Here is a 19,140-nt window from a genome sequence, read left to right as displayed (position 1 = left end):
TATTCATAGCTTCTAATATAATGCTGTGGAAATGTGCAAAGGTTAAAAAAAGCATGAAATACTTCTTTCAATAAATTCAACAATGTGCGGTTATTGTATGTAAGATGAAACTAAGTGCGATTGCGTGGTATGAAAGATTGCTCTTAGTAAGGGTCTGGAAGGATGGGAGTACAGTTAGTACGCTCTCTGCAATTCCAGGCAGTCGAACAACAGCAGTTATGGAGTGCCTACTTGCTGCTAATTACAACTCTCACGTCTGAAACGTAGCTATTTTTTTGTTTTTCCAAAGCAACAACTTGAATATTCATAATTCTTTCGTTGAACTTCCATAGAATTGCACCAGCATGAAATATTTTAAAATGAAACGATTTCTCATAAGAAACTCCTTATTGCAATTAAAATTGGTCTTTCTTTTCCCAAAGAAACAACTTGAATATTCATAATTCTTTCTTTGGACTTCCATAGAATTGCACCAGCATGAAATATTTTAAAATGAAACGATTTCTCATAAGAAACTACTCCTTAAAATTAAAATTGGTCTTTCTTTTCCCAAAGCAACAACTTGAATATTCATAATTCTTTCTTTGGATTTGCACAGAATTGCACCAGCATGAAATATTTTAAAATGAAACGATTTCTCATAAGAAACTACTTGCAATTAAAATTGGTCTTTCAAGGTCACACTTTCTACCTTCGTCGCCTTGGTAATACTGCTCTTTTTATTCACACGGCTGATAAGGAGTATAGTATAACTCATTACTGTATATTGTTATAACAATAACAACGTACTGGCGTGGGGGGAAAAGTGAAATTTATGAATACCATGGCAATGAAAAGGGAAAAAGTGGCGAAATCGCGTAACCTTGAAATGTCTATTTGCAAATGGGTTAGAACTAGAAGTGGTTACTTCTAAAAAAGCAGCGTAATCATCTTTTCCAAAATGGGGTAGTTTGCTCGTGTGCTATTTAGGAGAGATGGAAAAAAACGTTTCTCTGCTATGAGGCAATGTTCTGAGAAGTCAATTTAGAGACTTGCAAATGACGGAAACTAATTAAGGATGCTTCATTTCAACGAAAGTTACTTTTCCTGATTCTATAGTTAAAGCTTTTCTTGAAATTTCTTATTTTTCTAAATTTTCTTGATTAAAAGATCATTCCTGATATAATATTTGTTTACAAAACCCTTACAGCAAACCTTCTTAAGTTCAGCTATTGTTGTCAAGGATTTAAGTAGTGTTATTTTTATCATTATTTCCTCTTACCTCTTTGGACAGACTGCGCTAAGAAGAGATAGAATCCTTATTTCCTCTTACCTCTTTGGACAGGCTGTGCTAAGAAGAGCTAGAATCATTATTTCCTCTTACCTCTTTGGACAGACTGCGCTAAGAAGAGCTAGAATCATTATTTCCTCTTACCTCTTTGGACAGACTGCGCTAAGAAGATTTCTTGGTTTCATTACAGCTGTTGTACCAAATTAAAGCATAACAACGAATATCACTTAAAATGCACCAAAAACAATTGCAGTCAGCATTGTTCATGGATAGTTCTAGCAAAAAATAATATTTATGTTTGCTTTTATTATTTTCTTGAACTGCGTGGAATTTATTTTTTACTTAATATAGGTATGTGCTCAATACAGACTGATTTCGAAGTTTTGTTGTCAGCAACTTCTTGCGATCTGCTGCTTAGATTAGCCAAACAGAGTTCTTCCATGGGTATTCTTCATTTCGCTGTGAATGTTGAAGATTGCGAATTGCATGATGAGATGAAAGTTTTCTTGGATAGAAAGCCTCGATCCGATGTATCTCAAGCAATTGTTGATGTCGTCTTGGACCTTAATAAAAGAGCTGATATAGTGATATTTCACGATGATGAATATGGTACCACAATTTATAGTATTAATAGAATAAATAAATGCAGTCTACGAAATAAATAAAAAAAGACTTGGAACAACTATAGTTTTATTAAATTGTAATCTTTCTATCTATCTTTCTAGATCTCTCTTTCTATATATCTTATGTAGCACCATAAACTCGGGTATTTTTCTATTTATTGTCAACACTATTGTTATTTTTCATTTTGTTGTCTTAAGTAATGATTCAAATAGTGCTGAATGTAGTTATTTAAACTTTAAGTATTTATTTCGATTCATTTTGTTAGGTTGTCCTAGGTAATAATTTAAGTGGTTTTGAATAGTTAGTTATACGTTAAGTATTTTTTTAGGATAATTTTGAATTATTTGGAAATAAAAACTTAGCTACGAAGTAATAATTTACATTCATTTTTGATCATTTCTAAAATGGCCGTAGAAATTTTAAGCATAAATGGTGCTATGGTGCCGCATACTGCCATACAAATTATTATTTGGTACGGAGCTTGCCTTTTTGGCAAGCGGCAAACGTGTATAATTAATCAAGGCTGCATACTTTAACGAATAAAATAAATCCTTACATTAACAAACTATTTACCAATTTTGCCTTTCTTTCTGAATATTTCAATATTTCCTCCTTGATAATCTAATCTTTATCTTTAGCAGCAATTTAATAATTTTTTCGCCCGAAAAATTAAATTTTCGGTTTATAAATAAATTTTTTTTAAACATTTTTTATAACATTTCAAAATAAGGTAAATTTTGGTACCGAAGTATTTACTTCATTTGAAATGTGATATTAATTAAGAAATTTTTTTTAAAAATAAAGCTGTTAATATTAAACAGAAATAAAGCTGTTATGATTGAAACTAAATATAACGATTACGATTCAAATATTACGATTTAAAATAAATATTGAAAAAAATGGACAGGAAGAATTTTTTACTATTTTTTTAAAAATAAATGTTTTAGCTCATTACTGAATGTGAATATAAAAGAGGTGTTTGTTTGAAAATAAGTTTCACATAGTGCAAAAAACGAATGTCCTTTTTAATGCAAAGATAGAGAAAGCTCCGAGTTTTCAAAACATTTTCCAAAAAGAAAAAATTTTTTTGTTTACGGAGAAATATTCAAATTTTACGTGTATTCCGCTTTCCATGTTTCGTAAGAAGAATAAGATAAGACCGGAAATAACAAGAATTGTGAAGAATATTGCTTCGCCCTATCTCAACTAACGCTAACAAAAATATGTCCAATTTTACATTCAAATTTTATGCTTGAAATTTTTTTTTCTTCGTCTAATTTAAATTTTCTGTAATAACTAATGGACTCCGCCCCCAGTCCGCTCCCCAACCCTCAAAGATTGCCATGCAATTTTATATGGTGTTTTAGACAAACCATAATTGCTTTTTTTACTGCTAAGTACAATTAATTTGAAATATGTTCTAGTATAAAATCGTAAGAATTTAAATCAATTATAAAAATGTTTTAAGCAAACTTCTGTTTCAAAAATTATAATTTTTAATAAATAATAAGTAATTTAAATAAAAAAAATCTAAATCGAAATAAATGACATGTAATAGAAAACCTTACAAAATCAAAACAATAATTATGCTTTAAAAAAACAATTACTATTAAAGATTCACAACTTTATTAAAAACACAATTATAAATTTCAGAACTTCCAGCTATCAGAGTAAAGTTATCAAATGACCCAAGTCTTGAAATGTCAACAAAAAGTTGTCTATGACTAAAAACTGGTTTATTCAAAACTTAACTGATTTTTTTTAACCATTTCGCAAGACCAGGTGAACTGGGAACTATTTTCTCTGGAAAGAAAAGGACATGTTGTTATTTGATGGATTTAGATGAATTCTGTGAATGTAATTAAAACATAATATAAAACACTTTGAGTGTTGACATGAACTATTTGCTTTCAACCTTTTATTTCTGCCGAACTGATAGCTCAGTTTGTTTTCGCTTTTCGGCGTCCACGCGAAAAAAGAATTTCTATTTAGAAATTTGTAAATGTCTACGTTAACGCTTTCATATTTATGACAGCGCACACGCTTGATATTTAATCCTTTGTTACCAACACGAAAAAGAAATGTGGACTTTATTTCTCACTGTAGTTAATTATATTTTAATGTTATTTTCTTATAGTAAAAAATAAGACAGCATTAAATTTATCTAGCTTTTACTTGTGACATTAATGCTTCCAATAGCTAACATGAGGTTCAGATGTCATACATTGTGCAGAGTATTCCGTAAACACCGCAATTAATATGTATTTCTCAAATCTTTATCAAGAATGAAAACAAAGAGGTATACATAGTGATGGTTGCAAATAAATGTTAGCGAGGAAAGAATAAATCTTTATCGAAATCTGGCAAATCACAGAAAAGAAATGCGAATGTAATGGACAACAAGACAGGTTTGATTGCGAGTAGCTGAAGAGAAGTTGAAAGACGATTATTTGAAGCACATTCAAGTTCCATCATCCAATTTGACTTGCTTCGATGATAATTCTTTCTTCGTCTTCGATTTGTTAATGTTTTTGCCTTTCCTTCGTTTAATTAGTGTTAATTTGAGACCTATGATGCGTATACTTTTTCCGCTTTAATTTCTGATAAGGGTTTTAAAAATGCATATTAAGAGTGGTTTTTACGGAACACCCTCTATTGAAGATAATAATTATACAGGATTAGCTTAAATGAATCATCAGATTTTAAATATTCATATTTTCGAAAATATTACACTTATTATGTATACGGAATTAAAGAAATTAAACCAAGTTTTTTTTTCAGTTATAAATGTTCCTTCGTCATACAACAAATATCTGATCTGTAACCAAGTTCGTTCCATTCACTTTGAAATTTTACACAGTCAATGGGTTTTTCGAATTCTTGCTGTGTCTTCGATAGCTGTATATTATAAACTGGGACTTGGACGCGCGAGTAATAAAGGATTTGCTCCATATCATATGGCCACCTTAATCTCCTGAACTTACGCCATATGATTTTCTTTTCTAGTATTGCTTCAAAGACACTGTTTATAAGCCACTGATCTTGAAAACACTTCAAAAATCCATTAATACGGCATTAAGAACCATTGACAGTATAAAACTTTGATCATAGCTTAATCATAGGTAAGATAAAGTAACAAAAAGGCCAAAATCGAAAAGTTACTCATTCCTTTGTGTTAATCGTAGTAAACATAAAATTTTAAAAATTATAATCGTCGTGTCATTGAAATATTGTATATTACAGTCGTTAAATATGAATCATGGAATGATTGGTCAGTTGAAGAAAAGTTGTCTTAACACGCAAAATTATAGTTAACAATAGAAGTTTAAAAAAAATTAAAAACAGGAAGGTGGAAAATAAGTTATAGAGATGGCCACCATAATTCTCAGATCTCAATTCGAAACGCGATTGGAAATTCCTGAGAATATGCCACAAACGACCTATCAACATCTCATAGATTTCGTATCGAGGTTGATCAAGGTTGTATGACAAAAAAAGAGAGGCCGAATTAAGAATTAAAAGGAGATCATGATAAAGGGATCACGCATAAAATAAAATAAAAGTTCTACCTTATTTATGAACAATTTTAAATTCTGATTTTAATGAGTTATATTAGGCAACCATTAAATAAAACAAACAATAAAATATGACTATGTCCTTAAGTCTTTTAAGTAACAATTTTCATGCAAAAGTCATTATTAACCTTTATTTTCTGCAACATTTCAGAAGGGTACAGTACTGTGAATTCCCTTTTAAAGAAGCTGATAGTTAATGGAATCCGTTTTTCTTATCTTTGAGCTGAGACGAATGTACGGAAAATAAATACTTAAAATAAAAAATTATACAGAAAATAAATATATACTCAATACGGAAAATAAATACTTAGATATACTTAACATTTTTAAGTAACAATTTTCATGCAAAAGTCAGTATTAACCTTTATTTTTTGCCATATTTCAGAAGCGTACAGTACAGTGAATTCCCTTTTAAAGAAGCTGATAGTTAATGGAATCCGTTATTCTTATCTTTTAACTGAAACAGATATACTGAAAATGACTCTGAGGCTAGATAAAATTGCGAGAAGAACAAAAGAGCTCAATACCGTGGTTCTGGAAGACTATTCTGCTTTTAAACAGCTTTTAGATAAGGTATGCTCAAAAAAAAATATTTTTTTGATATAAATAAGTATGAAATTAAACTTGAATTCTGCCATATACTCAGGCCCTATATTCCCAGGGGAGGAAATCGGTTCATAGTTGAACCATAATACTTATACCTTGAACTATAATAACGAGCAAGTTCACTTCGTCTTTAAGAAGTTGTTAACTTGAACTATGTTTCTGATTGAATTGAACTACAGAATAGTGTTTAGAAAGTTTAAGATTATTTAAATTGCACTATAAAATGATTTAAGTTAGTACCATTAAAGTTAGTTCAAGTTAAGTTAAAGTCAAGCAAGTTCAAGTCAAACAAGTTCAAGTTAGCAATGAACTTGACCAATACCATTCAACACCACCCAAAACTTTTAATAAGTTATCGCAGAATAAGCAAAGTTTTAAGACAGAACGTTATACCCCAGTAGTAAAAAACTAAAGAGGAAATTTTTTAAAAAGTAACTATAAGAATTTCAACAACTGGTTATTTGTCCTTTTGGAGGTATGTTCAAATTTTGCACATTTTGTGGTAATCACCAATTTTTATAATCAGATTTATTAAATCGACAATCAAGCTTAACTTGTGCTACCCGTAGGAAAATTATTCCTCGATTGTGACTGGAGTATATGTATATATAGTTCGTTCACCAGGAGTTGGCACTTGGCTCCGCCTTCATCACGTGGGAGAAGGATGTGAACAATCCTGAACAAGATTTCTATTTGGCGATTGTATGACAAAAATATTTATTTCGCAATCTTTATTTGCATTTTTTATACATTAAATCTTTCATAAATTTGATGATATTTCTCCCTTTTGAGTGAATAGTTTGTCCTTTTGGGGACATTTTGCTGGGAAACAGCAGTTTTTAAATGTAAAATGTATTTAATTAGCTAGAGTAATGGATGGTACAATAGCAGATGATAAAGCGAAGTAAATGACTGAAAAAGAATTCACTGTTTGCGTTTGGAGCTCATAAAGGGTTGTCTCAATTTCAAGCGCAAAGACGTTTCTCCTCTTACTCCCGTGCTGAAATGATCTCTTCATCCGAGGAGGTAGAGCCAAGTGCCAACTCCTGGTGAACGAATTATACTAATATCATTACCATTGTGCATGCGGTATTCCCAATACCACAATTGGTGTCACATTTCCATTACTTGCTGTATTGCATCGCCATTTTGCCATTTCTGGGAAAATTTTGTTGTAGGTGGGTATGCAGATATAAAAATATTATGCCTCATGAAATAAAGCCAATTTTAGTTTATGATATAACTGGACGCAAAAAGAAATCTACGAGAAACAAACATGTAGAAAGTTTATATCTGGACACATATTTATAAGGAGTACTTTAATTCCTGCCCTGCCTGGGCAGAGAAAGAATAAAATAAGTTAAAAAAAGAGGGGATAAAGTGCCCCTCCGAAAAAAAGCGGCTACTGTTAATAGCCAATATATAGACCATGTTTATACATAGCCAGAAATAAGATGATCTTGCCTATCATTTATTAAATCTTTAAGGACGTAAGTCTCAATATTAGCCCAGGTTTCGATTGTCGTAGCTTTCAATTTTGCTACAAACAGAAATTGTTTTTTTTTGTACATACAGCCCTGCTGAAGATAGCCCCTATGTTTTCTTGGGTTTTGGGGTTGAGGGTAAGATAAACTCATTCATGACAAACACCTTATTATCCAAGAAAACGTCAATGTAAAGATTTTTCAGCGTAAATTGAGGTATTACCTTGCTGGAAAATTTGACATTCGCCACCAATTTTCTCTACAAACGGTAATTAATGGGTTTGTACCATCTTTAGTTTATCGGCCCCCTCTATGAGACATGGTAAGAAGCTAGATTAAATTTACCACTACAGCCAGCACTTTCCCACACCATTTTAGATCCTTCACCTTGCTATCCATTGCAGAAAATTTGCATACATTTTGAAAAATTGAGTAAAACGCAGCGTGAATATTTGTGTAAAAAATCAAACCGTTTCACAGATTTCACTGCCTTAAATTGTTTTTACTCAATGCCTGAAAACGTATTAATTTATTTTAAAATTTTTAGACACATGAGCTGGGAAAGTTGAATCCAGATGTATCTTATTTAATAGTAAATGATGGATGGGAACTTGAGAATCCAGAAATAGAATTCCCTCAACCAGTAACTTATTCAGTTGATGTCAAACTTCTTCTCTTAAAGCGAAAGATTAGCGATCCTCTTTCTGCTGAACTTGCAGATCTTCTAGTCAACAATTCAGGAGAAGACACACGAAGAATAGAGAAATGGAAAGTATGTCATCTTATTCAATATATTGTGTTCTGAGGATTGGCCTATGTTTTATAGTTATTAAGTTATTTCCTTAAACTGAAACTAATGCCCTGATTACTACGAGTATTTAAAAAACTTTTACATTGGTACTGTACATTTTAGATATAATAATACTACATTCAACTAAGTTTATTTTTTTGAGAACACTAATTTTATTGACATGATTGGCAAAAATGTGTCAACTAATTTGAAAAGAACTTTCTTCGGATAAGACAAGACTCTTAATGGATGAAATTGCCTCCGGAGTTGTGACAGTAATAAAAATGTTGGAGCTATTTCCAAATGGAAAATATATATCACAGCTTGAAATGTTGATCTTTCGTAACACTTTTAGCTGTGGTGAAAAAGTGGAGTCAGTAGACCTAAAAACCACCCTTTAAAAATTTTTAATTTATTTCTTCTTTAAAATTTTTTTTATTCTTATTTATTTCATATTTTTTTTATTCATGGTTGCAGTTCTTAGTAAAAGGATATTTCATTGAGTTACTAATTACCCGGAATTGAATAATTTTACGGAGGTTCATTGTCTTCACCAACAGGAAGAAAAATATGGTATCTAAGAATGCATCTAAGAAACGGTATCTAAGAAATCTATGAATTTTTAGATAATATGACCGAAAAGTAAAAAAAAAAAATAAAAAATGAAATATCTATTCATGCTTGCAGAGTTTAAATTTTTTAGCATATAAAATATTTTCTTACTTATAGTTTATTTGGGAGTAGTGTTTTTATGTATAATAAAAACCACAGTCGAAAAATATTCTAAAATAGAGGTCCCACGTGACATTTTTTCTTACTTTGTATAATTTATTAATGATAAGATTTCATTATTTAGATTTTAAATTCGCTTAAAGAGTTACATTTTCTGATTAATAATCAGCAGTATAAAGATTAATATTTTTTTACATGAATAATATAAAAAAAATAATAATCTTATTGCTATTTATTATACTTAGAGCTACTTATTATATTAAACACTTATTATATTAAATACTTATTATACTAAATACTTATTATATTAAATACTTATTAAATTAAATACTTATTATATTAAATACTTATTATATTAAATACTTATTATATTAAATATTTATTATATTAATCACCTATTATATTAATTACTTATTATACTAATTACCTATTACATTTACTGCTACTTATTACACTAATTACTTTTCATACTTACTGCTACTTATTATCCTAATTACTAAATTATACTTACAGCTACTTATTGTACTATTTACTTATTATACTTACTGCTACTTTTTATACGATTTACTAATTATACTTTATTCCATTTATTATACCAACTACTTATTATGCGTACGCTACTTATTAAACTAATTATTGATTATACTTACTGTTATCTATTATGCTAATTAATTTTTATACTTACTGCTACTTATATACTAATTATTTATTATACTTACTGTTACTTAATATACTAATTACTTATTTTACTTACTGCTACTTATTATATTAATTTAAATATTTTTCAGATGCATATGAGTAGAGAAGACGTGTTCGCTACTGCTGCTATTCGTAATGTAGTCGAAGCGTCTATCGTGATGTGGGATTTTGAAGACCACGAACGTAATGGTAAATGCAAGTACTTCAATGAATCCGAAGACGGAAGTTCGCCTTCTTTCTCATCTCTTGTTTCGGTAAAACAATTTTTTTTTTTTAAAATGTAATTTTAGAATCCTTTTAAAAAGGTAAAAAACAAAAAAGTACACACACTGGGGGCGAATAACTCTATCGAAATTCACAAACAACAGTAGAGTAAGGCAAATGTAATAAACAAAACTAGAGATTGTCTACGGAAAGAATTCCCCCCACCACAAAGTCTGAGGCCGTCTGCTGCTATGGAAACAAGAATAGCGCATTTCAGGGAGGGTAGCTTCTCTTCCTTTCTAGGGCTAACACAATAGACAGAAGAAAAAGATTCCCTTTTTTTCGCCGACCCCACGTTCTTGAAATTGTTGCACCTTGTTACCATAGTCACCGCCACAGGTCCAGACGAATGGCTAGGGGAGTTTTTACTTTAGACAAACTATAGTTTGATTACAGGAAGGAACTGAGAGAAGTTAAGACTATTATTAGATTACTTTCAAGCTTTTCCTGTCTTGCTGTTTATTACATTTCTTTTCCTGTACTGTGATTTTTCCGAATCTCGATAGTGTTTTTGTTTTCTCCTCGTTCAAATATTAATTTGCGGCCCTCCATAATTTGAAGGCCTTAGTGTTGACTCTCAATAAATTCTTTCATTTTTATTTTTGATAAGAATTCTTAAAGGTCATATAAGGGGCGCCCTTTCTTAAACACCCTGTATGGTGTTTCTGCATAATTAAGAAATAATAAAGTGAAATAAAATTTTGAAGAATTACTTATTTTAAGTAGACTGAAAAGGAGAAAACTATTCACTATTTATAAAACCTAACACGATAAACGAAGACGACATCATTTTCGACACATATGGGTGGGAAACTTTCGGTGTTGGCGAAAGTTTATTACGAAACTGATGTATCTATGTTTTTAATTTTAGGTCGGACAAAATTCCATCTTTTTGTCCACTTAAAAAAAGACAGTTTTTAAAATTCTATTGGGTGTACAAATTAGTTCGGTCCGTTTTTTTTGTGGTCAAAAATGCATTTATTTTTGAGCAAAATGAACGAACAGATTAATCAAAGTATTGTCCATTGCTGGCTACTACTTTTTCCCACCTCTCAGGCAAATTTCGAATTCCATCTCGAAAAAATGTCTCGTCTTTAGAGGCGATCCAAGTTAGGGGCAATTTTCGATTTCTGCGAAAGAAATGAACCGGTGACCTGCCAAATTGTGCTGAATCCGACGGAACAACCAGTAATCAGAAGGAGCACTGTCTGGTGAATACAGCGGGTGCGGTAAAATATCCCACTTGAGCATTTCCAAATAATTTTTTACGACTTTTGCGACAGCGACATAAGGCTGACCGTTATCATACAGAAGAATAGCTTTGTCATGTCTTTGCTCGTATTCCGGCTGTTTCTCTTATAATGCACGATTCAAACGAATCAATTGTAGCCTATATCGATCGCCCGTAATGGAATCGTCAAGTTGTAGCAGTTCATGGTATACAACACCATTCACCATTCTTCTTTCACCATTCACGAAACGTCGAAACCATTCCCAACATGATTTATCAGTTGGAGCATTGTCACCATTAACTTTTACAAGCATTCGATGCGCTTTAGCTGCCTGCACTTTTCTTGCAATTAAAGCAGAAACATTAAAATCTCCCGCAAATGGTGCTTAGTTACCACAAAATTTGACATATTCAACCAAGTAAAAAACAGGGTTTTTGTATGAAACTCAAAGCGATATGAACTGAATATTATTGACAGATGTATAACCTCTCTGAAACCATCGAAACCAGCTGTCACTATGAAACATTCATAATAGCCAGAGCTATCTTTTGAAAACGGACCGAACTAATTTGTACTCCCAATATTTTAATAAATATTTCTACTTTTTAGTTTTGTGACTATTAGCTTATTTATGTAAAAAATGATTGAAATTTCGATTGACAATAAAACGGCACACGGCTTCAGATGAGATATGATAATAAACAATTAATTCTACTTGTAGTGGTCGGTTAACGATTGAAACTTGTATGTCTTTAGAAATTCACATGCTCTAGTTAGTCGAATTTTCGACAGCAAGATCATACAATGCTCTCACACTTCCGAAAATTAACTATAACTAAGTAGTGAAATAATCTAAGGTGTAATCATTATTTATTAGCTTATTCTTATTATTTAATGATAATGAAAAAAATTTTTTTTTTTACAGTTTGCATTAAAATTTATTTATTTTAGACTTTAGAGAACACCGAAAACTGTTTGAAATTACAAAAGAGTTAATTATGTGATTTATATTTTTCGGATGATTAAAAAATATTGTAATTGTCTTACTGATATCATTTTTAAGCAATTGCCTATGAGATAAAAAATGCATAAATATGCTGAGAAAGTAAAAAAAAATATACTCGCCATTCTTTTTTTATTTTTTAAATAATTTTTGATCTTATGATTGGATTTTATCATGCTAAAACTCAATCTTATGATCCAAGAACCTTATCCAACGATATTTTATGTTGCGAAATTGTACACAAAAATGCACTTTCTTTGTATAAACATACAGTTTTTCGACTGATTTATATTCTTGATTCCCAAAATATGAAGGGTTGTCGTAATCTGGTTATCATGGTCCCAATAGTTAGGCCAGGATATCGGTCTGGAGCAGCGGTTCCCAATGTTTCTCGGCTACCGAACCCTATGTAATAAATCTTCTTTTGATGGAACCCTGGCTTTCTAGATAAAGATTTTTTTAGGTGATTGTGAACGTTTTAACCCTAAAAAGGCTATTTTTAAAATATTTAAAATATTTAATTAGTGGAATGAAACTTTTTCATTCGTTTTATCATTAATAATCTAACATCAGTTTTTATGTCCGGCATTTAAGTTTCCGGTTTTTGTGCTATATCTAGTCTAGTTATGAATTTGCTTTTGATAGATATAAATAAGCTGAAAATGAATAAAATAAACTAAATTATGGTTTACTTCGAAATGAAAACTTATTAAAACTAAACTGCTGTAACGTTGAAAATGCTTGTTAGTGAAATTTTTTTTTACTAACGAATCTAGTTATTTTATTTTGATTTGAAAAGCGCGATGAAAGATACCAATACAATAATATATAATTGTTGTTGTTATTTATGTGTCCATGGATTTCCGGATAACATCAAAAGTTCGGACTATTGCGGCCACCAGCTTCGGCGCCTCTATAATATATAATTGCTTCCTCTTTTTATAATTTTTTCTATTTATTATTATTCGAAATATTATATTTTCTTTTCAAAAAGCCCATTTCTTTTTCATTGGCATTTTACTAGCAGTAATTTCATAAAAGCAATCGAAAGATTAAATAAATTATGAATTTTAAGTTGGATCTAAATGTAATCAGAGGTTTCAAAACTCATCACAGGTTATAAGATAATACTAACTCAGGGAACCCCTTTAACTCTTCCACGGTATCCCAAGGTTCCTCGGAACAGCATTCGGAAACCACTGGTCTAAATATTGAACTCCTTATGCTAATTTTGCTTTTTGCTTATTTCTCCATATCTCGAGAACTTTGAAAATTTGAACGAGATTGGTCGAATAGTTCTTGGAAAATCAAAATGTTTTATTTTTATTTTTAATTATGATATAATATCGTTATATTATATTTTAATTATATCATAATGTATGATTCACTACTCTTTATTAAAAGCACAGCAAAAGTACTTGAAATTATGACGTAACTTTAAAACGATTTTTATTAAACAACACTGTACAGTGTGAGAAAAAAAAAAAAAAAAAAAAACAGGAAATCTTGAATAGCTTTTGATCTAGTAATCGAATCTTCAACTATTTGAACTCAATCTTAATAGTTTGAAGGTTGAATGATTGACTCCGAGCAGACAATATTTCAAGTTACGAAATCAAACATAAAAACATATTTTCTCTGAATACTTTCTCTATAAAACATACTTTCTCTGTACTTTTTTTATTAGCAGATTTGGATTCTTTACCCTTAAAATATGAATGTAGCCGCAATTATAGTCTTAACCATTTAATCAAAACAGTGGTCGGAAATTTGGATCTCTAAATGTTAATTTACTTTTTGCATATTTTGCTAGACCTCATGAACTTACTAAACGAATTGAAAAACAGTTATAAAGATCGTATACAAATGCAAATCCAAAGGCAAATCGTTTATCAAAAGGTCTTGCGAAAAATAATTTCTATTAATTAATTATTTTTTTATTTCTTTGTTAAAATAATTTCGAAGTGTAAAGTACATAAATTTTTCCAACATTTTAATAAATGCATTTTTAAATGGCAAAATACAAAATTTGAGCGTAATCGCCGAATCCGTCATAAAACGGTATGTTTATTCATATCAGAGAAAATACATTTCTGTATCTCATTTCGTAACTAAAAATATCTTCTCCGCTAATTAATTCGCATATCTGAGTTTAAGTTCTCGAACCATTAAGTTTGACTCTTAGTGCTTAAAAACCCGATCTTAAGATCTAAAGTCCTTCAGGGTGATCTATTTTTTTCCTTCTCAATATACAATACTAAAAATATTTCCGAGCATTCAACCTAAATATCGATAAAATATTTTAAAGATTAATTAAATTCTTTAATTAATTGGTTTAGCCTGAGAAAATCTAATATGCAGGTGTAAACAAATGTTTACATAGATAAGTGGTTCAGTTTTACAATTTATCAGGTAACTTGATCTATGCTTGTATTAGTTCCAGGTTCAGCAATATTTTAAGAGAAGATTTTTTTAACATTATTTCCTTTCCAGATAGATTTTGTGTTACAGAAAATAATGACTTTAATTTGCTTTTTAAATGTATAAAAGAAAGTGTGTTTTATTTAAATTAATATCTTAACATTGTTTTAATATATTTCTCTTGTTTATTTACTAGAAATACATGCTAGACGCTAGAGTGCTTCCAACAAGCCATTCTTACGATTTACTTAAAAACTTTCCCGTCAAAACAAATACAGAAATATTTAGGAAAATAGCTTCGTGGGATTCAAAGAAAGTGCCTAGGTTTAAGTATGTTTCCAAAAATATCGAACGAAGACTGCTTTTTGAAAACAGAACTCTAAAGATAGGAATGCCTTTTGTGAGTTATATTCGCAAATATTTTTATTTTTTAAAAATGTTAACTTAACTATTAACAACATTTTTTTGTTGCTAACAACAACTACAACTATTTTGTTACAAATGTGGTTTACTTCAATTACTTGAATACAAATGTAGCTACTTTATTAGAAATGTAGATAGCTACAATTACTTTATTACAAATGTAGTTAACTGCAATTAACTTATTGCAAAAGTTGTTAACTACAACTACAAATACTTTATTGTAAATGTTAAGCAGTAATTACTTTTGAAATGTAGTTATTACTCAACTATTTTTTGGAGACAAACTTTATGAAAGAATTCCATTTGAAATCATGTTTAAAATTAAAAAAAAAGTTGAATATTTAAAGAAAAAATTTGTAAAAAAAATGATTTAGAATCTAAAATGAGCCGATTCTTTTATAGTTTTTTCAAACTTTCAAATTTTTATGCCTTCTTTGAGAGTCAAACTAGACCTTCATATACTACAAACACTGGTATACACTGGCGCAATAGACCTTCATATGGCGCCACTGAAAAACAGGAACAATCGCACCCCCACTGCCTAAACAGGCATACGACAAAAAAAATAGACCTTCATATATGAAGTTTTATTACGGCATATGAAGTTATATATGAAGTTTGATGAAGTAATGAAGTTTTTCCATCATGTCAGATAGTCACTCATTTTTAAATTTCTCAAATTATTTGTTGCTTGACAGTAACTCCACTTTTTTTGATGTTTTGAAACGAGTAAAATATTCGCCACCTAAAATCAACGAGATCTATCTATAGTTATTATATAATTTAAATGGTAGACTTAAAAATTTAAATGGTAATGTTTTCAGAAAAAAATTATTGTAAAACCATTCCGAAATATACATTTTTTAAAAGGTAATTTAATATTACACATATGCTTGCTTTTAGAGTTTTTAAAAATTTGCTTTTGCGTTCTTATGTGACCAGGGTCCATTCGAGGGTTTTGAAACAATTTTTAAAAAACTTAATTCAAAAATTATTCTGAGAATTATTACTCCTCAATAAGGTTCCAAAGTTAAAGTTTTTTCATGGACGAAAAAAAGAAGCTTATGTTTATCTTTCATTGAAAGTGAAAACTACAATAAATGCATATACTAAAATACCTTCAATGTATCCCCAAGTGACATCTCAGAACTCCTATTTCTTCTTCTTATAAGTTTTTATAGGTGCAATTTATAGAGATCTTAGATAAAGTTTTCCAAAAATCGATGTAGCATATCGTAAGTGATGTGTAAGGATTAGTTTTACATTCCTTTATCTCCAAACGATTCTATTTAACAGTAGCTGATTCAACCAAGTAATCATGAGTTGAATAATGGGAAGTGTTTGATTCCGTTTTAGAAAATAGATTAAAGCAATACACCAATGTTTGTATAGTATACATAATTAAAGAGTTGAATGAGTATAGATTCTATGTGACATTTTACTGAACTTGTGTAAACTTAGTTTAGAAGTTGACAGTAGGAAATAAAAGATTTTGTCATGGCTTTATATCTTATCCGCAAGTTCCAGTTGGAAAATTCCAACAGTTCCGAATACTCATTTAAATAATTCATACCATAGCGTTCGTCTCTCTCGACGTTTTAAGCTGTCAGAAGGTTATTCGCGGGCATTTATTGCCAAAACATTTAAAACTTCAAAAACACTCAAAAGTTATAGTTTGGTGCTATCATCTACTGATATCTGCTAAATTTGAAGACTTGTAAAGTTAAAAAGGTTAAGTAAGTGTGCATATAGCTAACTATTCACTCTTATTTAAAACACTTGCGGAAAGCCAGAAGGGTCTGATCTAGTGGATGACTTGAATCAAGACGAAGGGAGCAAATAGAAGAGGATTTGAAATTACTTAAAACTACCAACTACAAGGAAAAGGTGACCAAGAGAAAAGAATGGTCCAAAATCCTAAAGGAGGACTAGGCTCTGCGAAGGTTGTTAATTCACCAGAACGACAAGGAAGTGTCTATAGTTAAAAACATGGCCAAGTTACAATCTTTCCCACAGAAATATAATTTTTTTTCTTCAAAAATGTCACTGCTTAGTTGGTGTTGTTAAATTGATTAATATTACTTCATATTTTTAAAAAAAAATCACATGTATTTGTCAACTAAAAGAGTTAATTTAAAAAACTCATTCTAAAACTGACTATGGTCTCTCTTTTTTAATACAGAGTCCACCCTATACCATCTCTACCAACTCTTTTGAAGATGATTTTGAAGATGGTGTTGTGGAGAGATTGTTTCAATATTTAATGCAGCAATTGAAGTTCAAGTAAGTGCAAAGTAGTTCTTTCTTGCAAAATTTCCTTTCCTTTGAAATTCAAAAGCAATACTGTTTCAAGATTTCGCTTTTAGGTATGAAGTTATATCACCAGAAGACAACGAATGGGGTGTATTAATGCCAGATGGTACGTGGAGTGGGGCTGTTGGGATGTTGCTCAACAGAGTAAGAAACTATAAATTATAATGTATTTCAGTAGATTGAAATTTATTATAATATTTTTTTATTGAAATTTTTGAGGAAATATAAGAAAAACTTAATTTAAGATAGATAAGAATCCATGCCAGATTGAACTGTTATATGATATATATGTTACCGGCAAAGTTTGGATTCCGGCATTCTATAATAGAATGCCTAGGCATTGTATATAATGTCTAAAACTAGCCGGCAATGTATGAAAAGATTTATATTTCACACATTTCCTAGGCATTCTATAGAATGCCGAATGAGAAACCAGCAAAGTCTAAAATACATCTCCGATTTCCAAATCACTCTCAGTATTTTTTCAGAATAACATTTTTATTTTTGAGAAATGCATGTTACTGTGAATGACCGAAATCTGGAGAACGTCGATTTTAACCGGTGAATGTCAACAATCACTTAGTCGCTTTGGTGAATGTCTGAAATATTTATTACATCCGATTTGATATTAATTTATTCTTGGATATAATTACATTTATTCGATATTTTATTACTTACTGACGATAGATTACATTTATTCGATATTTTAATACTTACATACTGGATTAAAAGAAACATCAGTGTTTGGAGTATCGGGCAAAAATATATCGGGCAATGGCACTTGACCTTAAAAAAGCATCAGTGTAGGGTATACCGGGCAAATGTATACCGGGCAGTGGCAGTGAACCTTAAAAAGGCATCAGTGTAGAATATACTGAGCAAATGTATACCGGGCAGTGGCATTTAACTAGACCTAGTATATATTTCGGACATTTGCCAAAGGTCTAGTCATGGTAATATATTATCAAAAAGTTTAATATATTAACAAAATGTTCTTAAAGAAAATTGCAATTAATTATATTTTATCAAAGAAATAATTTTTATTTATTTATTATTATTTTTTTGTTGTTTAAAAATATCGACTTTTAAGAAACAAAAAATAATGACTAATGTGAAGTAGTCACAGGAATGAGGAGCGGAGACATCCGGGTGTGGTACCTTCTACTAAATAAAAAATAGTTTTTATAGTTCGATATTGTTGTCGTTGTAGCTCATTTACGTCGCCCTAGAGCTGCACAATGGGCTATTGGCGACGGTCTGGGAAATATCCCTGATGATGATCCGAAGATATGCCATCACAATTTTGATCCTCTGCAGAGGGGATGACACCCCCGCTTCGGTAGCCCGACAACCTGCACGTGAAGTCGAGCACTTTACGGTAGAACAGTTTAACGAGGACCAATACCGCACACCCTCGGTCCCTACGCAGACTAATCCAAGTGGTCACCCACCCACGCACTGACCGCAGCCAGTGATGCTTGACTTCGGTGATCTGTTGGGAATCGTGTCTTAACGATCAGTCCACTGAGGGACATTTTTAGTTCGAAGTTGATTAAATTGTCAATGAGTTAAATATTTATTCTTATAATTTATGTTATTCAATAGTACGGTAATAGTACTATAATAGTACTATACGTTACTATACTATAGTATTATACGATAGTACAGTACTATGCTATAGTACTATACGATAGTACAGAACTA

The 19,140-nt window shown here is 30.6% G+C and overlaps 1 protein-coding gene across 1 annotated transcript in view; it reads left to right on the top strand.

Annotated features, from left to right (window-relative positions):
* The window catches only part of LOC107447365 (glutamate receptor ionotropic, kainate glr-3-like), a 42,407-nt gene that overhangs the window by 9,816 nt on the left and 13,451 nt on the right, over positions 1-19,140 (top strand). Inside the window, exons 4-10 of the mRNA XM_016062252.3 lie at positions 1,622-1,879; positions 5,855-6,042; positions 8,107-8,331; positions 9,870-10,034; positions 14,897-15,100; positions 17,306-17,406; positions 17,490-17,580. Of these exons, the coding sequence (XP_015917738.1) occupies positions 1,622-1,879; positions 5,855-6,042; positions 8,107-8,331; positions 9,870-10,034; positions 14,897-15,100; positions 17,306-17,406; positions 17,490-17,580 (1,232 nt within the window). The remainder of the gene's footprint in view (positions 1-1,621; positions 1,880-5,854; positions 6,043-8,106; positions 8,332-9,869; positions 10,035-14,896; positions 15,101-17,305; positions 17,407-17,489; positions 17,581-19,140) is intronic.

Source organism: Parasteatoda tepidariorum, chromosome 8, assembly GCF_043381705.1.
Source record: "Parasteatoda tepidariorum isolate YZ-2023 chromosome 8, CAS_Ptep_4.0, whole genome shotgun sequence".
NCBI lineage: Eukaryota > Metazoa > Arthropoda > Arachnida > Araneae > Theridiidae > Parasteatoda > Parasteatoda tepidariorum.
This window is presented reverse-complemented; position numbering and strand designations above follow the sequence as displayed.